The sequence below is a fragment of the Taeniopygia guttata genome, chromosome 25 (genome assembly GCF_048771995.1).
Source record: "Taeniopygia guttata chromosome 25, bTaeGut7.mat, whole genome shotgun sequence".
Taxonomy (NCBI): domain Eukaryota; kingdom Metazoa; phylum Chordata; class Aves; order Passeriformes; family Estrildidae; genus Taeniopygia; species Taeniopygia guttata.
In genome coordinates, this window is record NC_133050.1 from 7653082 (window position 1) to 7674680 (window position 21599).

At 54.3% G+C, this 21599-nt stretch overlaps 1 protein-coding gene across 1 annotated transcript; it reads right to left on the bottom strand.

The window, feature by feature from the left end:
* Window positions 1-333: 333 nt before the first annotated feature.
* On the bottom strand, window positions 334-21596 carry COPA (COPI coat complex subunit alpha). Its single transcript, XM_030291160.4, has 33 exons — window positions 21440-21596; window positions 20310-20423; window positions 19851-19924; window positions 19257-19337; window positions 18726-18802; window positions 18093-18202; window positions 17421-17530; window positions 16689-16788; window positions 16254-16389; window positions 16086-16168; window positions 15457-15607; window positions 14774-14840; window positions 14337-14412; window positions 13015-13097; window positions 12017-12156; window positions 11303-11388; window positions 10478-10616; window positions 9713-9875; window positions 8978-9124; window positions 8364-8553; window positions 7976-8071; window positions 7187-7275; window positions 6756-6879; window positions 5890-5979; window positions 5707-5816; window positions 5514-5591; window positions 5286-5354; window positions 4944-5080; window positions 4037-4223; window positions 3265-3375; window positions 2656-2817; window positions 1542-1736; window positions 334-813 (listed from the first exon to the last, which is right to left on the bottom strand). The coding sequence occupies exons 1-33, from the start codon at window positions 21477-21479 to the stop codon at window positions 754-756; spliced, it is 3675 nt and encodes a 1224-aa protein (XP_030147020.2). The 5' UTR covers window positions 21480-21596; the 3' UTR covers window positions 334-753.
* Between the last annotated feature and the right edge of the window lie 3 nt (window positions 21597-21599).

The window sequence follows — 21599 nt, forward strand, 5'->3', positions numbered from 1 at the left end:
TCATTCCACGCCCTGGACATTCCTGGCAGGACAATCCCCAGAATTGCATCCCTGGATCCTGCAGGGATCAGGATCCAACCAAATTTGGGAATCCCGGAGCCTTTTCCGTGCCCTGGGGCCAAAGGACAAAACTCCACCTGGGAATGCAGGACAAGCCCTCGGGGTTAATTGAGGCGTTAATTACACTCCACTAATTAACACGCCCAGCTCCCAGTCAGCCCAGGAGTGCCGATCCTGTCCTCTGGGAAATTCCCAGCTCTCCAAGCAGAGCTGGGAAAAGGGATTAAATTCCAATTTTTTATTTGGTGTGTCCTGAGCTGCAAACCAGGAGCATCCAGGTGATTAACGAGGTTTATTAACGAGGGGAGCTCATTAAGTTGCCATGACGACAACAGAAGGAGTCGAGGAACACGGAGCACTTCCAGAGGGAGCAGGATTTCCCTGGATTCGGGATTTACAGAGCCAATCCCAGGTTTTCCGAGCAGTTTCTGGGGATTTTGACGTGAGCAGAGTTGGTTGTGTCACAACCCGGATTTGGGAAGAGCCCCCCCCCCTTCCCCCTCCGGAAAAAATTTGGGATAAAAGCACAGGAAAACCGCTCTGGGAACAAGGAAAAAAAAATCCTTCTAAATGAGGGGAAAAAACCTCAATCTGGCATTCCAGAGCGGGGAAAAACCGGGAAGAGAGGATGGGAATGGCCCAGGGGTGAAAGCTGGGATGGGGCAGTGGGAATTTCCCTATCCAGGAGAATTCCTAGCGGAACTGGAGAGGGCTGATGCGCAGCCCCAGAACGTCCTTCCCGATCTCCGTCACCTGCAGGGACAAAGGGAGGATTCAGGGGTGGAAATTCGGGATTCGGGTGAAAATTAGGGATTTAGGGGTTGGGTGTGTGGCTGGGCCTCTGCTGGGAGCACTGGGAAGGGTTTGGGAGTGGCCTGAGATCCCCTGGCGGAATTTGGGTGTGAATTTGTGGGATTTGTGTGGAAATTTGAGGGATTTGTGTGGGAATTTGAGGGATTTGTGTGGGAATTTGAGGGATTTGAGGGGATATTTGAGATATTTCCATGAATGGATGAGATTCCCCCTCAGCCTCCTTCAGGCCCAAGTCCCACAGGCCTCCCTTGGGGGAAAAACGCTCCAGAGCCCAAATCCCCTCTCAGAAGAGAGATTTTTGGGGATTTTGGAGATATTTCCACAGATATTGGAGATATTGCAGAGATTTCTGAGGATTTTTGAGGTATTTTCATGGAGATTGAAGGTATTTTCACCGATGGATGAGATTCCCCCTCAGCCTCCTCCAGACCCAACTCCCCCAGGCCTCCCCTGTGGGAAAGACCCCAAACCCCCTGTGGAACCCCAAAATGTCCCCCGAAGGACAGCAGTGACCCCCTAAAGGACAACAGTGACCCCCTGAAGGACGGCAGTGACCCCCTGAAGGACAGCAGTGACCCCCTGAAGGACAGCAGTGACCCCTGAAAGCAGCTCCCGGCCCCAGTTGCTCCCAGCCCTGGCTGTCCCCAGCTGTCCCCAGCCGCCCTCACCGTGGTGACGCGGCAGATCTGCCCGCGGAACTCGGGGCTGTAGCAGGCGCCGCTCAGGGGACACCTCTCCAGGGCCTTGCCGCGGTAGATGGGCCGGTAGGAGGCGGCGCAGATGTCGAAGGGGTTGTGCTGGTCGTAGTTCAGCTGGTGGCTGTCCACCGGGTTCTTCTCGCACGCCGCCAGGATCTTCCGCGTCTGGGAACGGGGACACCCCAGAGAGGGTCATGGGGGTTTGGGGACAGGGACACCCTCAGCAATCCCCCATTTCCCCTCAGCAAATCCCACATTACCCCCTCAGCAAATCCCACATTACCCCCTCAGGAATTCCCACATTACCCCCTCAGGAATCCCACATTTCCCCCCTCAGGATTCCCACATTTCCCCCCTCAGGAATCCCATATTTCCCCCCTCAGGAAATCCCACATTACCCTATCAGAAATTCCCACATTATCCCCTCAGGAATTCCCACATTACCCTATCAGGAATTCCCACATTACCCCCCTCAGCAATCCCCCATTTCCCCTCAGGAAATCCCACATTACCCCCTCAGGAATTCCCACATTACCCCCCTCAGAAATTCCCACATTACCCTATCAGAAATTCCCACATTATCCCCTCAGGAATCCCACATTTCCCGCCTCAGGAATCCCACATTTCCCCCCTCAGGAATCCCACATTTCCCCCTCAGGAATTCCATGTTTTCCAGGGCAGGAATCCCATATTTCTCCCCTCAGCAATCACACAATTCCCCTCAGAAATTCCCACATTTTCCCCTCAGAAATTCCCAAAGGATCATGGCAGGGGTTTGGGGACACCACAAAGAGGGTCATGGTGGGGTTTGGGGACACCACAAAGAGGGTCACAGTGGGGTCTGGGGACAGGGACACCCCAAAAACAGTGTTTCCCAACTTGAGGGCCTCATCTGAGTGCCTCACCTTGAGTTTGGGGTCAGGGCCATTGGGGGACATTTGGGGACAGGGCCCTTGGGGACATTTGGGGACAGGCCATTGGGGTCTCACCTGCTGGGTTTGGGGACAGGGCCATTGGGGACATTTGGGGACAGGGCCCTTGGGGACATTTGGGGACATCTGGGGACAGGCCATTGGGGTCCCACCTGCTGGGCCACCTCGGGCTTGGGGCCGAGCTCGAGCAGGCGCCGGGCGAAGGTGGCGGCGCTCTTGAAGTTCTTGAGCTTGAAGAAGAGGTTGAGGGCGGTGCGGAGCACCAGGATCATGTGCACGGGCTGCAGGTTGGAGTGCGTGAAGTAGGCAGCCATCTGCCAGGGAAAGCACGGGAAAGCCGGTCAAAATCCTCGGGAATAATGGGAATTGCGACAGGGAATCCCTCTTTTCCCTGCTGTGTTTGCGTTGAAGGCAGAATGACAAATTTCCAGTGAGATTTTTCCCGCCTCAGGAATCTCACATTTCCCCCCCATAGGAATCTCACATTTCCACATAGAAATACCCACCTTTTCCCCTCAGAAATTCCCGCATATTTCCCTCAGGAATTCCAACATTTCCCCCCTCAGGAATTCTCACATTTCCCCATAGAAATTCCCACCTTTTCCCCTCAGAAATTCCCGCATATTTCCCTCAGGAATTCCCACATTTCCCCCCTCAGGAATTCCATGTTTTTCAGGGCAGGAATCCCGCGTTTCCCCCATCAGGAATTCCATGTTTTTCAAGGCAGGAATCCCGTATTTTTCCCTCAGGAATTCCCTCACCTCACAGATCCTCTTCTGCTGCTCCAGCGTCTCCTTGGGCAGCTTCTTCCTCTCGATCTCCATGGACAGCCCCACGATGTATTCCCGGCATATGGCGACCAGCTGCTGCGCCTGCGGGACAAAGCCGGGGATCAAACCCTTCCTTGGGGACACCCTGGGATCAGGAATCCCATATTTCCCCCTCGGGAATCTTGTATTTCCCCCTCGGGAATCTCGTATTTCCCCCTCAGCAATCTCATATTTCCCGCTCAGGAATCCCATATTTCCCCCTCAGGAATCTCATATTTCCCCCTCAGGAATCCTACAATTTCCCCCTCAGAAATTCCCACATTTCTCCCTCAGGAATTCCCACATTTTCCCCTCACAAATTCCATGTTTCCCCCATCAGAAATTCCCACATTTTTCTCCTCAGGAATCCCATATTTCTTCCACAGAAATTCCCACATTTTCCCCCTCAGCAATGCCCCATTGCCCCCTCAGAAATTCCCACATTTTCCCCCTCAGGAATTCCCGCATTTCCCCCTCAGGAATTCCCACATTTCCCCCCTCAGGAATCCCACATTTCCCCCCCTTCAGGAATTCCCACATTTTTCTCCTCATGAATCCCCCATTTCCCCTCAGCAATCCCCCATTCCCCCCATCACAAATTCCCACATTTCCCCCTCAGGAATTCCCACATTTCTCCCCTCACAAATCCCCCCATTTCCCCCTCAGCAATCCCCCATTTCCCCCTCAGCAATTCCCATGTTTTTCCCCTCAGGAATCCCCTTACCTCGGCGATCTCCTGCTTGTTGTCCACCACCAGCAGGGGCACGCTGAGGAGGATCAGCCGGAATTTCTCCACGGCCTCCTCGAACTTGCCGGCCGTGGTCAGCTGGTAGCAGATCTGCAGCCGCTGGATCAGGTCGTTCAGCTTCAGCCCCACGGCCGGCAGCGCGTTCTTCAGCCCGGCCTCCTTCCTGAAAAATTAAAATTACGGATTTCGGGATCGGCGGGAGTGCGGCGGCGAGGGTTCCGTGCGGGCTCTGTGAGGGTGGGATGGAAGCAGCTCGGGAATTCCTGGGAATTCCCTCCAGGGATGGGAATGCACCTCCCTGAGTCCCTTCCAATGGTTCCCAATGCTTTTCCATGGAGAAATTTCCTCCAATATCCAACCTAAACCTGTCCTGGTGCAGCTTGAGGAGTTCCCTCTCATTCCGTTCTTGTTCCCTGGGATCAGATCCCAAATCCCCCCTGGAAGATCCCAAATCCCCCCTGGAAGATCCCAAATTCCCCCCGGAAGATCCCAAGTCCCCCTTGGAAGATCCCAAATGCCCCCTGGAAGATCCCAAATTCCCCCTGGATCCCCCTTTTCTCCAGGCTGAGCCCCGCCAGCTCCCTCAGGATTCTCCATTCCCTTTTCCAGCCATTCCAGCTCCGTTCCCTGGACGCTTCCCAGCCCCTCATTCCATGAGGATTCAGCCCTGGCCATTCCCTGGATTTCGCCCTGAGCTCAGCCCCCCACATCTCTCTCCACAAATCGGGAATTCTGTCTCCTCCCCATCCCTGCAGCCGCCCAAGGAATTCCTGGAGTTCTGAGTTCTGAGTGCCCGGCTCAGACTGGCTGAGCTCATTCCCAACCCCACAAATCCGGGATTTCTCCCAGGAACAGCCCGGAAAATCCGTGTCCCGGTGCTCACCAGTTGCGGTGCGGGTATCCGTACATGGCGGGGAGGCTGGGAAGCGCCTGGAACGTCGTGCGGCCCCGGGAGAAGGTCTGCAGGAAGAGCTGCTTGTAGGGCCCGAAGTTGGTCACTCCCACCTGGTCATGGAGCAGCTGAGGGGGAAAAAAAATCGGGATTGATGGATTGAGCTGGGAAAACCTGGATCAGGCAGCGCCCAGGCCTCGCTCTGCGTCATAGCCGCAGGAAAACGGGAATGGAACATCCCCGGATGGACACAAAGCCAGGATTTGGGGTGCAGCAGGCGAAGTAAGGGGGAAAGGAGGCATTTTTCCATAAAAAATTCCATGGAAAACTCACCCTCATGGCTGTCTCGAAGGATCCTGCCAGGATGTGATCCACAGGGAGCTGGGAATTGTTGCACCACACCTGGGAAAGGGGGAAGGGAAGGGAATCCAGGTGGGATTGGGATGGGCAGAGTTCCCACAATGGAATTCCCATGTTGGGCTCGCAAATCCCAAAAAAAAAAAAACAAAAAAGAAGGGGAAAAGGAGAGAATTCCCTTTCCAAGGAAATCCAGGATTTTACCTGGGCTGGGCTGGTGCCTTTGGTGGGAGGCACAAAGAATCCGTCCTCGGCTATTCCCGTGGAGCCGGCGGGGACATCCTGGGGGAAAATCCCAGAATTCCAGCTGAAATCCTAGCTGGACCTTCCCACAGAACATTCCCCACTTCCCAAATTCCTGAGGAATCAGGGCTGGGGTGTCCCAGGATTCTCCTACCAGCTCAGGGGGAAGATCCAAATCTTCTTCCACTTCCCATCCTCCTCCTTCCTCCTGCCCTTTTCCCATTCCTTCCTCTCCGAATCCTTCCCCGGCATCCACGAATCCGTCTGCAGGGAGCGGGGAATGTCAGCGGGATCCCAAAGCAGAGTTTTCCCAAGGGAAATTCCGGGATTTTCCCACCTTCATCCAGCTGCAGCTCGGCATCCTCGCCCCAGCCCTCAGTGCCCACGGTGTCTATGTCGATGTCAGCGGCCAGGGCTCCTCCTTTCCCTAAAAAAAACAGGGAAAGACCCTCGGGAAAGAGTTCCATGAGGGGAAAACCCCACCCTGCCGCCGTGCTGTCACAAATGGGGGTGGAATTCTGTGAAATTTCGGGATTTATGAGAGGGGGAAGACCTCTGGGTCGTGGGGTTCATCCCCAGAATTCCAGGAATTCAATGGACACCTCCAGGGATGGGGATCCAACCCTCCCTGAGCCTCTTCCAATGCTTCCCAACCCTTTTTCCATGGAAAAATCATCCCAAATTTCCCACCCTGGCACAGCTCAAGGCCGTTCCCTCTTGTCCTGCCCCATTCCCTGGGATCAGATCCTAAATTCCCCCTGGAAGAGCCCAGAATTCCCCCTGGATCCCCCTTTTCTCCAGGCTGAGCCCTCCCAGCTCCCTCAGGATTCTCCATTTCCTTTTCTAGCCGCTCATTCCGTGATTTCCCACACCCAGACATGGCCCTGGCCCTTCCCAGGGCTCAATCCCATTCCTGATCCCATTCCCAGGCCTCAATCCCATTCCTGATCCCATTCCCAGGTCTCAATCCCATTCCTGATCCCATTCCCAGGCCTCAATCCCACTCCTGATCCCATTCCCAGGTCTCAATCCCATTCCTGATCCCATTCCCAGGCCTCAATCCCATTCCTGATCCCATTCCCAGTGCCTCACACCCCACCTCCTTCCCCAGTTTTCCAGCCCCTTTTCCGCCATTCCCAGCACATTCCGTGCAGGAAGCTCACGGGGCTGATCCCAAACGCCGGGAATGCCGGGAATGCCGACCTTTCCCGGCGATGGAGCCCTCGAAGAAGCCTTTGGACACGGTCAGCAGGGGCCAGTTGGTGTCCAGGGGCAGCACTGGGGCCGGCGGCTGCAGCAGCCGCGCCTCGGGATCCACGGCCGGGATCTGGGACACAGCACCGGGAAAAGCCCGTTCCTCGGGAGCCCGGAGAGGAGCTGCCTTCTGCTGTCACCGCCTCCAGAATTCCCAGAGATTTCCAGGAGCCCCCATCCCCTCCCTCCTCCCCAAATTCCTGGAGTATTCCAGGAGCCCCCATCCCCTCCTTCCTGAAATCCAGGAGTTTTCCAGGAGTTCTCCCCACTGGATCCCAAATTCCAGGAGTTTCCCAGGATTTCTCCCATCCCCATCCCCATCCCCATCCCCTCCCTCCCTCATTCCCAGAGTTTTCCTGGAGTTTTCCCAGCGTTCCCACCGTCTCCTTCTCGGGATCGAAGGATTCCCGCAGGCTCTCGGCCTCCTCGTCCAGCCCGTGCGTGGCGGCCGTCAGGTACGCCAGGGATTCTGGAAAAACGGGAAAGGCCACGGGAATAACGGGACTCCCTGTGCCCAGAATTCCTGCAATCCCTTTGGGAATGACTCCCCGTGCCCAAAATTCCATCGGGAAGGTCTCCCTGTGCCCAGAATTCTCTTCAGAAATGACTCCCCATGCCGGGAATTCCTGCAATGCCATTCTGAATGAGTCCCCGTGACCAGAATTCCCTTTGGGAAGAACTCCCTGTGCCCAGAATTCCATCGGGAGGACTCCCCGTGCCCAGAATTCCCTCCATCCTGTCGGAAGGACTCCCGGAATTCCCTCCATCTTGTTGGAAGGACTCACGGAATTCCCTCCGTCCCATTGGGAAGGACTCCCGGAATTCCTTCAGTCCCATGGGAAGGACTCCTGGAATTCCCTCCATCCCGTGGGAAGGACTCCCAGAATTCCCTCCATCCCGTCGGAAGGACTCACGGAATTCCCTCCATCCTATGGGGAGGACTCCCAGAATTCCCTCAGTCCCACCAGGAAGGACTCCCCATGCCCGGAATTCCCTCAGTCCCGTGGGCAGGACTCCCGGAGTTCCCTCCATCCCGTGGGAAGGACTCCTGGAATTCCCTCCATCCCATCGAGAAGGACTCCCGGAATTCCCTCCATCCGTGGGAAGGACTCCCGGAATTCCCTCCATCCCGTGGGAAGGCCTCCCTCCATCCCGCGGGCAGGACTCACTCTGGCCGCAGCTGCGCAGGATCCGCACCCTCTCGGCCACGTCCCCCAGGTACAGCGCGTTCTGGTAGTGGCCGCTCATGTCCTTGCGGATCTCGGCTGGTGGGAAACGCGGGAATCAGCCGCGGCGCCGGCAGCGATCCCGCCCGGAGCCGGCAGCGGTCCCGCCCGGAGCCGGCAGCGGTCCCGCCCGGAGCCGGCAGCGATCCCGCCCGGAGCCGGCAGCGATCCCGCCCGGAGCCGGCAGCGATCCCGCCCGGAGCCGGCAGCGGTCCCGCCCGGAGCCGGCAGCGATCCCGCCCGGAGCCGGCAGCGATCCCGCCCGGAGCCGGCAGCGATCCCGCCCGGAGCCGGCAGCGATCCCGCCCGGAGCCGGCCCGGCGGCACTCACCGATCTTCATCATCTTGCGCAGCTTCTCCAGGTTGCCGGTGATGAGGTAGAGGAAGGAGAGGCGGTCGAAGTTCTTGGTGCGCTGGTAGCACATCTCCACCACCTGGTGGTTCCCCTGCAGCAGGGCCACCTCGCCCAGCTTCTCCCAGCAGCCCTTGTCATCCAGGGCCTTGGCTGCCTCCAGAGCAATCTGTGCCAGGGAATTCCGGGGTTACAGGGATCGGGAAAGGGGTTACAGGGATCGGGAATGGGGTCAGAAATGGGGAACAGGAGCAGGGATGGCAGCAGGGCCACCTCGCCCAGCTTCTCCCAGCAGCCTTTATCATCCAGGGCCTTGGCAGCTTCCAGGGCGATCTGTGCCAGGAAATGTCCCAAAACAACCCAGAACCATCCCAAACCATCCAAAACCAAACTTCCCAGAGCATCACAACCACCTCAAAACGGCCAAAAACGTCCCAAAACATCCCAGAGTATCCCAAAATCCTTTGGAATCTCCCGAGGCAGCCCCGTGGTTGCGTAACCTCAGTGCTGCCATGCTCCAGGGCCGGGCTGGAGCGCGTTTTCCCCAAAACCATTCCCAAAAGACCCCGGAACGTCCCGGAAGGCGGGCTCACCTCGATGTTGCCGCACTCCAGGGCCAGGCTGAAGCGCGTTTTCTCGTCCTTGACGAAGTGCAGAGCCACCTCGGGGTAGCCCTTCCGCTGCAGGTACGCGATGATCGACTGCCCCACCAGCTTGGCGTTCCGCACCATGTGCAGCACCTGCGGAAGGGAGCGGGTTCCCAAAATCCCTCGGGAAGGGATTCCCAAATCCCTCAGGAAAGGATTCACAAAATCCTACGGGAAAGGAATCCCCAAATCCCTCGGGAAAGGAGGCCCAAAATCCCTCGGGAAAGGAGTCCCAAAATCCCTCAGGAAAGGAGAGGCCCAAGATCCCTTGGGAAAGGATTCCCAAAATCCAACGGGAAAGGAATCCCCAAATCGCTCGGGAAAGGAGATTCCATCCCTGGGAAACGATCTTCCATCCTTGGGAAAGGAGATTCCCAAAATGCCTCAGGAAAGAAGAGGCCCAAAATCCCTCGGGAAAAGGAGTCCCAAAATCCCTCAGGAAAGGCCGTTCCTCTTTTTGTCCATTCCCAATCCCATTCCCCCCATTCCCAGATTTATTTCCTGACCTCGTCGTGCTTCCTGCTGCTGAGGGCGAGTTCGCAGCGGAACTCGGCGGGGTCGACGCCGAGCACGCGGGGCTGGCACTGCCAACCCCGATTCTCCACCATTCCCAGCCCCATTTCTCGCCCCATTTCCCCCATTCCCAATCCCGGATTCCCGTGTGTTCCCGGATTTCCTGACCTCGTCGTACTTCCTGTTGATGAGGGCGAGTTTGAAGCGGAACTCGGTGGGGTCGATGCTGAGCACGCGGGGCCGGCACTCCCGGTCCAGGCAGTAGACGTTGTTGCCCTTCACCCGCGTCACGTAGATCGGCAGGTCCAGCGTGCGGATGATCCCGTGGTCCCTGCGCGGGAACGCTCCCGGTCACAATTCCCGGCAGGAATTCCCGGCTGGAATCCCCGGCCATTCCAGGGGGACATTCCCAGTGAGAATTCCTGGCCACCCCCAAGGGATTTCCCGGCCATTTCAGGGGGACATTCCCCGTGAGAATTCCCGGCCATCCCAGTGAGAATTCCCGGCCATCCCAGGGGACATTCCAGAGAGAATTCCCGGCCATCCTGGAGAGAACTCCCAGCCATCCTGGGGGGAATTCTCGGCCATTCCAGGGGGATGCTCCTGGTGAGAATTCCTGACCATCCCGGGGAGAATTTTTGGCCATCCTGGGGAATTCCGGGGGGAAAGCTCCCAGTGAGAATTCCCGGCCGTCCTGGTGAGAATTCCCAGCCATCCCAGGGGGAATTCCCAGCCATCCAGGGAATTCCCAACTACCCCAGGGAATTCCCAGCCATCCCAGGGAACCCCCGGCCATCCCAGGGAATTCCCAGCCATCCCAGGGAAGCCCTGGCCATCCTGGGATCTTGGCCATCTCAGGGACCTCCCAACCATCGCAGTGAGAATTCCCGGGAATGCCGGGGAATTCCCGGGAATGCCGGGGTGGCGGCTGACCCCGAGGTGACGGCGTATTTGATGTGGTTGCTGGTGGTGTAGATGAAGACGCCGCTCTCGTCCCAGGCGCCGCTCTTGACCCGCACGTTCTCGTGGATCTGGCACAGCGACTCCAGCTTCCGGTTACACACCAGGATGGCTGCGGGAAACGGGAATCACGGCACGGCGGGAACGGGATCGGGAACCAGGGAACCGGGGATCGGGGAATCAGGGGAATGAGGGAATCAGGGAACCGGGAATCAGGGAATCAGGGAGCTGGGAATCACGGGAATGAGGGAATCACGGAACTGGGGATCACGGGAATGAGGGAATCAGGGAACTGGGGATCACAGGAATCAGGAAACTGGGAATCACAGGAATCAGGGAATCGGGAATCAGGGATCGTGGGAATCAGGGAACCGGGAATCACAGGAATGAGGGAATCAGGAAACCGGGAATCAGGGAATCAGGGAGCTGGGAATCACAGGAAATTAGGGAATGGTGGGAACGGGATCAGGGAATCAGGGAATGGTGGGAACCGGGAATCACGGGAATCAGGGAACTGGGAATGAGGGAATCGGGGAACTGGGAATGAGGGAATCAGGATCAGGGAATCAGGGAACCAGGAATGAGGGAAGCAGGGGATCACAGGAATAAGGGAACATCAGGAACCGGGGGATCAGGGGAATAACGGGAATGGCGGGAATGGCAGGAACAAGGGGATCACGGGAATGGAATGGGAATGACAGGAATTAGAATGAGAATGGGGATGGGAATGGGAATAGGGATGGGAACGGGGATGGGAACGGGGATGGGAACGGGAATGGGAATTCTCCCCGAGCTCACCGTGCTTGGCCAGCAGGGCCACGTGGGACATGTCGGCCAACCAGATCACGTACTTCACCTTGGAGATCTTCACCGAGGCCAAAGTCCTGGGAAAACCCCGGATCCGCCATCGGGAACAGACCAAAATCCAGCCCCAGGATCGCCGGGATCCCAAAAACCCCCAGGGGATCCCCAAAATCCCCAGCAGATCCCTTCTCCAGCCTTTCCCAGCTTTCCACAGGAACAAGCAGGATTTGGGGTAGAAAAAGCAGGATTTAGGGTGAAAAACATGGGATTTAAGGGGAGAAAAACTGGATTTAGGGAGGGGAAAAAACCCAGGATTTAGGGATTAAAAAAAAGCAGGATTTACAGTGAAAAGAATGAGATTTTAGGGGAAAAAAAGCCCAGGATTTAGAGGTAAAAAAAAAAAGCAGGATTTACAGTGAAAAAAAATGAGATTTAGGGGGAAAAAGCGCCAGGATTTAGGGGTTAAAAAAAAAAAAAAGCAGGACTTACAGTGAAAAAAATCAAAAAAAACCCCCAAGATTTAAGGGGGGAAAGAAATAACAGGATTTAGGGGGGGAAAAAAAGCAGGATTTACATGAAAAAAAAGAATGGGATTTAGGGGGAAAACCCCAGGATTTAGGGTGAAAAACCTGGGATTTGGCACAGACAAGCAGGCTTTAGGTGCGGAATTCCCGGAGAACTGCCGGAGAATTCCCAGGGAATTCCCACCTTTTCTGCTGGACGTCGAAGAGGGTGATGGAGTCGGAGTCGCGCAGCAGCAGGTTCCCGGTGCCCGCGTAGAAAATCTCGTCGCAGTTGGGAACCGGAACCTTCTTGGTGATCTCGTTCTTCAGGTTCTTGATCAGGATCTGCCCCCGGGAAGAGAATTCCCACATTTTGGGGGTTTTAAGGAACATGGGGAGGTTTCTGTGCCCTTTGGGTTGAAGCAGAGTTGGGTTTTTCCAGGATTTTCCCTCTGTTTTTGAGGGGGCACAGAGAGTCGGGTTGGGAACCGGGGTTTCCCCGGAATTCCGGGATTTTGGGAGGATGGAAAAGCCCTCCAGGAGCATCAAACCCAACCCAAATCCCACGAATCCCTCAGACGCCTCCAGGGATGGGATCCAACCCTCCCTGAGCCCCTTCCGGCGCTTCCCAACCCTTTTCCCATGGAAAAATCATCCCAAATTCCCCACCCTGGCACAGATCGAGGCCATTCCCATTTCCTGGGATCAGATCCCGAATCCCCCCTGGGATCAGATCCCAAATCCCCCCTGGATCCCCCTTTTCTCTGGGATCACCCCCCAGCTCCCTCAGGATTCTCCATTCCCTTTCCAGCTGCTCCAGCCCCATTCCTGTTTTTCCCAACCCTTTTTTTTTGGGATCAGGCTCCTCTGGATCTGATCCCCATTACCCCAATCTCCTGCTTTTCCCAGCCCTTTTTATTTGGGATCAAGTTCCTCTGGCTCCAACCCCCCTTATCCCTATTTCTCAACCCGTTTCCTATTGGGATAAGGTCCCCCCTGAGTCCAATCCTTGTTATCTGGATTTCCTGTTTTTTCCCAACTTTTCCCAGTTTTTCCCAGTTTTTTTTTCCACTTTTTTCCCAAATTTTTCCACTTTTTCCCAGTTTTTCTCGGTTTTTCCCACTTTTCCCCATTTTTTCCCAGTTTTCCCCAATTTCTCTCAGTTTTTCCCATTTTTTTTCCCAGTTTTTCCCGGGATCTCACCGAGTGCATCCTGTCCAGGACGGCGAATCGGTTCCGGGCCACCCATACGGCCGTGAGCCCCGAGGAGCGCTTCCCCTCCGGAGCTGCCACCCAAAAACCGGGATCAGCCCGGGAAGCCAGCCCAGGAATTACCCCAAAAATTCATGGATTTGAGGGATTTTTCCCAAAAACTCAGGGATTTGAGGGAATTTCCCCCAACATCTCAGGGATTTGAGGGATTCTTCCCCAAAAATTCATGGATTTGAGGAATTTTCCCTGAAACTCAGGGATTTGAGGGATTTTTCCAAAAAAATCATAGATTTAAGGGATTTTTTTACCCAAAAATTCATGTATTTGTGGGGTTTTTCCCTATAACTCAGGGATTTGAGGGAATTATCCCAGAAACTCAGGGATTTGTGGGGTTTCTCCCAAAAATTCTGGGATTTGAGGGATTGTTCCCAAAAAATGATGGATTTGTGGGGTTTTTCCCAAAAAATCATGAATTTGAGGGATTTCCCCCTAAAACTCAGGGATTTGAGGAATTTTTCCCCAAAAACTCAGGGATTTAGGGGAATTACCCCAAAAACTCAGGGATTTGAGGCATTTTCCCCCAACTCTCCCTCCTCCGGCAGCGGAATTTTCCTTTTCCCTCATTTTTTTTGGGCCCCAGCTGCTCCTCCATCAAACCCAGGGATTTGATTGATCTTCCCAATATCCCAGCTGGAAAAACGTCCCGAAAAAATGAATTTTTCTCTCCAAATCCAGCCCAGCAGGGAAATATTCCCAGCTCCAAAGCCTCCAGAATCCGTAAATCCCTGGAAAATCCCCAAATCCATCATTCCTCCCTGGCAGGGGGAGCAGCTGGGATTTAACAGCAAGACAAAAAAAAACAGAATTTGGGAATTTTACCCCACTCAATCACGGCCCAGAGTCGTAAATTCCTTGGAATCGTAAATTCCCAGCTCAAAAAAAACCAAAAAAAGTGGAATTTGCCAGGAAGGGAAAACAAAATAATTCCTGGGATTGTCGCTTTTAAAGGGGTTTTTTTGGTTTGTTTTGGATGAAACATCCCAAAAATCCGCCTGAGATCCATCAGCTCTGGACACAGCCAGGAAATCTCCAGCTGGGAGGAAAATTTGGGAAGGGAAAGGAGAATTCCTGATAAAATATGGATGGGGGGCTGGAAAAGGCGGAATTTTTCAAGGGGAAGCTGCTGAAAATCCGGGGGAAAAGAGGATTTGGGGTAAAAAAAAAAAGGGATTTTTAAGGATGAATGAAGGGAAAGCCAAGGGGGGATGGGGGTGGGAATTTCCGGGATTTTTGGGAGCTCAGGCCACACCCACCGTCGGGATTTTGGGAATCTGCATCCTTGGGAATGGTGTACAGGTCGTAGGTGCTGTTCTCCAGGTTGCTGGCTCGCTGCAGGAGAAAAACGGGGATTTCAGGAATTTTCCCCCAAAATCAGGGATTTTTTTCCCCCTAAAAATCAGGGATTTTTTTCCCCCCAAAAATCAGGGATTTTTTCCCCTCAAAAATCAGGGATTTCCCCCAAAAAACAGGGATTTCAGGGGTTCTTCCCCAAAAATCAGGGATTTTCCAAAAAAATCAGGGATTTCAGGGATTCTTCCCCCCACAAAAATCAGGAATTTGAGGGATTTTCTGCCCCAAAAATCAGGAATTTGAGGGATTTTTCCAAGGAATAAAGTGGAATTGGAGGGGTTTCCCCCACAGGCTCGGGAATTTCGGGGATTTTCCCCAAAACTGGGATTTTAGAACTCACGGTGCAGAGCAGCACGGCGTTCTCGGCCGGGTTGTAGCTCATGCTGAACACCGGGAACTTGGAGCCGCTGCCGAGGGAAAAACGGGAATTGTCCTGGGAATTCTCTGGGAAGGATTTTGGGGATTTCCACGATGGGTTTTGGGGTGGACTTCAGGACAGATTTTGGGGTGGATTTCAGGGATTTCAGAGTGGGTTTCAGGGTGGATTTCAGAGTGGGTTTCAGGGATTTTGGGGTGGATTTCAGGGTGAATTTTGGGGTGGATTTTGGGGTGGATTTCAGGGATTTTGGGGTGGATTCCAGGGTGGATTTTGGGGATTTCAGGATGGATTTTGGGGTTGATTTCAGGGTGGATTTTGGGGATTTCAGGATGGATTTCAGGGTGAATTTTGGGGTGGATTTCAGGGTGTATTTTGGGGATTTCAGGATGGATTTCAGGGTGAATTTTGGGGTGGATTTTGGGGATTTCAGGGTGGATTTCAGGGTGAATTTCAGAGTGGATTTAAGGATGAATTTTGGGGTGGATTTGGGGATGAATTTTGGGCATTTCAGGGTGAATTTTGGGGATTTCGTGGTGGATTTTGAGGTGGATTTCAGGGTGGATTTTGGGGTGGATTTCAGGGTGGATTTTGGGGATTTCGGGGTGGATTTTGGGCTGGATTTCGGGGATTTTGGGGCTCCCTGCCTGCGCAGCTGCATGACGGCCACGTCGCGGGAGCTGCTGAAGTCGAGCTGCCGCAGGAACCGCTCCTTGACATAGAACAGCGAATTCCCGTGCACGGCCAGCGCCGGCCGCTCCCGCTCCAGCTTGAACACCAGCATGCCCCCGTCGTGCCCTGGGAATTACAGCCGGAATTACAGCCGGAATTACAGCCGGAATTCCGGGGAAGAACCCGGAATTACAGCTGGAATTACAGCCTGAATTACAGGGAAAACTGCCGGGAATTTGGGATGGGAACAGGGGAGAGAAATGGGAATTGAACACCAGCATGCCCCCATTGTGCCCTGGGGAAACATGGGAATTGAATTACAGCTGGAATTACAGCCGGAATTCCAGGGAAAAACACTTAGAACTCCAGGGAAAAACACCTGGAATCACAGCCAGAGTTCCAGGGAAAAACCCGGAATTACAGCAGGAATTCCAGAGAAAACTGCCGGGAATTTGAGAACGAGAACTGGGGGACTCCCAGCCAGAATTTTGCGATTCCCAGCCAGAATTTCAGAATTCCCAGCCAGAATTTCAGAATTCCCAGCCAGAATTTCAGGATTCCCGGCTGGAATTCTGGGATTCCCAGCTGGAATTCCAGGACTCACCGGCAGCAAAGAGGTTGAGGTTGGGATGCGCCGCCAGAACCCAGAACCGGTCATGGTCGCGCCGGAACGTTTGGACACCGGTCCTGGGGGAGGGAGGGAAAATCTGGGAATTCCGTGAATTCCCGACATTCCCAGGGCTCATTCCCATCCCGGGGATGGGGCACTGACCGCTTGGACATGTCCCACACGCGGATGCTCTTGTCCTCGGAGTTGCTGAGGATCAGCTCCTGCCGTGGGTGGAACACGGCGCACGAGACGTTGTTGTAGTGGCCCCGGCACGTGTCCACCTCCCAGGCCTTGGACTCTGCAATCCCGGGGGGAAATCCAGGGAAAAACTCATGGAATGGGGAGAAACCCCAGGGGCATGGAGAGAAACGACGAAAAAATGGGCAGAAACCATGAAAAAATGGGGAGAAACGACAAAAAACTGGGAAAAAAAGCACTGGAGAAAGGGAGAACCCAGCCCAGCACGTGGCCAATTCCCAGGTCTTGGACACATTTTTTCCCATTTTCCCCCATTTTTTTTCCCATTTTGTTCCCATTTTTCCATGTTTTGTTCCCATTTTCCCCATTTTTCCCTGTTTTTGTTCCCGTTTTTCTCACCGTTCATCCTCCAGATCTTCACCTGGCGGTCGTCGGCGCCGGACACGATCAGGGGCATGGAGGGGTGGAAGGCGGCCCAGTTCACCCCGCGGTCGTGGCCCTGGGATGCGGGAATCATCCCGGGAAAAACGCCGGGAATCAGCCGGAATCCCAGGAAAAAAAATTCCCCGCCGATTCCCCATGGAATTCCCAGTAATTCCCCATGGATTTCCACAGATTCCCCATGGATTTTCCACAGATTTTCCATGGGTTTCCCCTTAATTCTTCATGGATTTCCATGGATTCCCCCAGGTTTCCCATCATTTTCATAGATTTCCCATGGATTCTCCATGGTTTTCCTGCCCTTCCCCATGGATTTCTTCCCATTTCTCATGGATCCCCATGGATTTTCAGGGATTTCCCATTAATTCTCCACGGACTTCCATGGATTCCCCATGGAAATGCCATGGATTCCCCATTAAATCTCCACGAATTCCTATGGATTCCCTATAGATTTCCATGGATTCCCGTGGATTTCTCATTAATTCCCCATGGATTTCCCACGGGTTTCCACGGATTTCCCATTAATTCTCCATGGATTTCCACAGATTTTCCAGGAATTTCCCACAGACTCCCATGGATTCCCCATGGATTGCTTCCCATTCCCCATGGATTTCCCTTGGATTCCCCACAGATTTCATGGATCCCCCAGGGATTCCCAGGGATTCCGGGGGATTTTGGGAATGCCGGCACCTCCAGCACGTGCTTGACCACGGCGTCGGTGGTGCCGAAGAGGTCGACGCCGGTGATGCCGCGCACGTCCGACTCCACCGCGCCGGGGGCCAGGTTCTTCTTCCGGAGCCCTGCGGGTGGGGAGCCCGGAAAAACCCGGGAAAACCGGGAAAAACCCGGGATCAGCACCCGGATCCAGCAATTCCAGAGGTTTCCCCTGATTTTCCATCTCCGGGAATACCTCGGACACCGCCAGGGATGGGATCCAACCCCAGCGCTTCCCAACCCTTTTCCCATGGAAAAATGATCCCAAATTCCCCACCCTGGCACAGCTCGAGGCTGTTCCCATTCCCTGGGATCAGATCCCAAATCCCCCCTGGGACCAGATCCCAAATCCCCCTGGGATCAGATCCCAAATCCCCCCTGGGATCAGATCCCAGGCTCCCTGGATCCCCTTTTCTCTGGGATCGCCCCCAGCTCCCTCAGGACCCTCCGTTCCCATTTCCAGCCCCTCATTCCCAACATTTTTTGGGTCCCTCACCAGAGGCGTCTCACACCCATTCCCATTTCTGTTTTCCCGTGGTTTTTCCCGGTTTTCCATGTTTTTCCCAGGAATCTCACCGGAGATGTCCCAGACCCTGACGCTCTGCTCCCTCCCACTCCCATTTTCCATGTTTTTTTATGGAATCTCACCGGAGATGTCCCAGACCCTGACGCTCTGGTCCAGGCTGGCCGACACCACCAGGTCCTCGCTGGGGTGGAACTGGGCGCACATCACGTAGTGGTTGTGCCCCGTCAGCACGCTGCCACCCCGGAAAAACACGGAATTCCGACAGGATCCCGGGAATCCCGACAGAATCCCCTCAAAATCCATTAAAAACCAGGAATCCCGGCGGAATTCCACAAAAATCCCAGCGGAGTTCCGCGGAGATCATGGCAGAATTCCATTAAAAACCGAGGAATCCCAACAGAATTGCGTGGAAATCCCAGGAATCCCGGGGAAGAATTCCAAGGAAATCCCGGAAATCCAAACAGAATTCCAAGGAAATCGCAGGGCAGGTTCATCCCAGGGAAGGACTGATCCCAAAATCCCAAGGAAGATTTATCCCCGGATTCTCAGGGAATCCCAAAACCCCAAGAAAGGTTTATCCCAGGGCAGGTTTATCCCAGGGAACGATAGATCCCAGAATCCCAGGAAAGGGTTGATCCCAGGGAATCCCAGAACCCCAGGGAAGGTTTGATCCCAGGACAGATTTATCCCAGGGAAGGTCAGCCAGAATTCCCAGAATTCCCAGAATTCCCAGATTCCCGGATCGCCGCTCCCACCAGACGCAGGTGCGCGACTGCCAGTTCCACACTCGGATCGTTTGGTCGTCAGAGGCGCTCAGGATCCAGGGATACTCCTGGGAAACGGGATGGGCTGGGAGGGAGCGGCGCATCCCACATTCCCAGAATTCCCAGATTCCCAAATCCCACATTCCCAGAGTTCCCACATTCTTACAGATCCCACATTCCAACATTCCCACGGATCCCAGAGAACCCACATCCCCACATTCCCCACAGATCCCACATTCCCAGAGTCCCACAAATCCCAGATTTCCAGGATAACCCCAAATTCCCAGAACTCCAGAATCCCCAGAAAAACCCGTAACGCCCAGAAAAACCCAGAATCCCTGATTTCCCAGGAAAACTCTGGAATCCCCAGAATTCCCAGGACATCCCAGAACCCCAGGACAGCCCCGGAATTCCCAGAATTCCTGGAATTTCCGGAATTCCCAGAAAACCCCAGACTCCCAGCATTCCCAGAATCCCCGGAACCCCCGGAATTCCCGTCATTCCGGCATTCCCAGCACTCACATGATGGAAGAAGGTGGTGCGGATGTAATCCAGGTGGCCCAGCAGGGTGAAGAGGCAGCGCCGCAGTTTGTAATTCCACACCTGCATTCCCGAAAATCCCGGAAAAATTCCCAGAAACATTCCCGGAACTCCCGGGATTCCCAGCCCAGACAGCCCCAGCGCCCAATTCCCGCTTTTTTCCAGGATTTTTCCCATTTGTTCCCAGATTTCTCTGCCCTTTTCCCATTTTAATCCGATTTTTAATCCTGGGTTTCCTCATGGCAGCCCTTCCCAAGCTCCAGAAAAATGGGGGAAAACGGGAAAAAATGGGGAAAAAGGGGGTGATAATGGGAAAAAAGGGGGAAAAGGTGGGGAAAATGAAAGAAAATGGGAAGAAAATGGGGGAAGAAATGGGGGAAGAAATGGGGGAAAATGGGAAAAAGGGGAAAACAGGAAACGGGATATAAGGGAAAAATTGAAAGAAAATGGGACAAAAATGGAGAGAAAAAAAGGGGAAAACAGGGGGGAAAGTGTAAAAATATGGGGGGGGAAAGGGAGGGAAAAGGGAAAAAGGGGAAAAAAAAGGAAAAACAAGGGAAAAAAGGGAATTGTCACCTTGATCTTGTAGTCATCGCCGCCAGAGACGAAGAGCGGCTGCTGCTTGTGGAAGTCGATGCCGCGAACCGGCCCTGCCAGGAAACCCGGAATTATCGGATTTTCCCTGCATTTTCCCGCTTTTCCCATTTCCCCCAGATTATTCCCTGGTTTTTCCTGTTTTCCCCTGGATTTTTGCCATTTTCCCTTCATTTTTCCCTCATTTTTCCTCAGTTTCTTTCAGATTTTCCCCTTTTTTCCTCCCCCCCCTTAATTTTTACCTGGATCTTTTCCTTGTTTTTCTCATTTTTCCTCAGATTTTTGCCTGGTTTTTCCCATTTTCCCTCATTCTTGTCCAGATTTTCTGCGTTTTCCCCCAGATTTTTCCTGGTTTTCCCTCAGATTTTTCCCATTTTTCCCCCTGGAATTCCCAGATTTCGCCCGGAATTCCCAATTTCCCCGTTTTTCCCCATCTCCCACCGTCGTGCTCGTCGAACTTGTCGAGCAGGGTGCCCACGCGGTAGTCCCAGAGCTGGATGACGCCGTTGTGGAGACTGCTCAGCACCCACGGCCGCTTCGGGTGGAACGACAGCCCTGGGGAGCGAGGGAAAACATGGGAAAACTGGGGAAAAAATGGGGAAAACTGGGGAAAAAAACTGGGAAAAAAATGGGGAAAATCGGGGGCGGAAATTGGGGGAAAATTGGGTAAAAACTGGGAAAGGGCGAGGAAAAAACTGGGGAAAAAAAATGAAGATAAACTGGGAATATCCTGGGGAAAATCCTGGCAAAATCCTTGGGAAAAGAACTAGGAAAGGGCGGGGAAAGTGCAAAGAAAAAAACGGGAAAACCCTGGAGAAAATCCTGGAAATATCCTGGGGAAAATCATGGGGAAATCCTGGGGGAAACTGTGAAAAAAACTGGGGAAAATTCAGGGTGAAATCCTGGAGAAATCCCGGGGAAAACTGGGAAAGAGTGGGGGGAAAAAAACCTGGGAAAGGGCAGGAAAAGGATGGAAACCCCCCCCCCCCCCGGAAAGGAGACAGAAAACCTTGGGAAAGCAGAAGGAAAACCCTGAGAACTGCACACAAATCTCGGGAATTCTGTCACACAAATCTCGGGAATTCCAGCACACAAATCCCGGGAATTCCCTCCAGGGATGGGATCCAGCCTCCCTGAGCGCCTTCCGCTGCTTCCCAACCCTTTTCCCATGGAAAAATCATCCCAAATTCCCCACCCTGGCACAGCTCGAGGCTGTTCCCATTCCCTGGGATCAGATCCCAAATCCCCCTGGCAGATCCCAAATCCCCCCTGGGATCAGATCCCGGATCTCCGCTGGGATCGGATCCCGGATTCCCGCTGGGATCCCATCCCCAATTCCCGGGATCCCATCCCCAATTCCCGGGATCCCATCCCAATTCCCGGGATCCCATCCCCAATTTCCCGGATCCTTTCCGGGATCGGTTCAGGATTCTCCGTTATGAGCGGGCTCCATCTTCCCCTCGGAATTCCGCCTCCGCCACCCCCAAATCCCGGTTTATCCCGGTTTATCCCGGTTTATCCCGGTCTGTCCCGGTCTGTCCCTGCTTTTCCCGGTCTGTCCCGTTTCCCACCTTTCACCCGCGCCGATTTGGTCTCGAATTTGGTCAGCATGGTGCCAGCCCGGCCCGGCCGCCACCCGGAACCTCCACGTCGGCACCGCGGGGCCGCCCCGGAAACGGGCGCGGCTTCCGCAACGCCACTTCCGCCGGCATCGCGGAAGTGAAGCGGCCG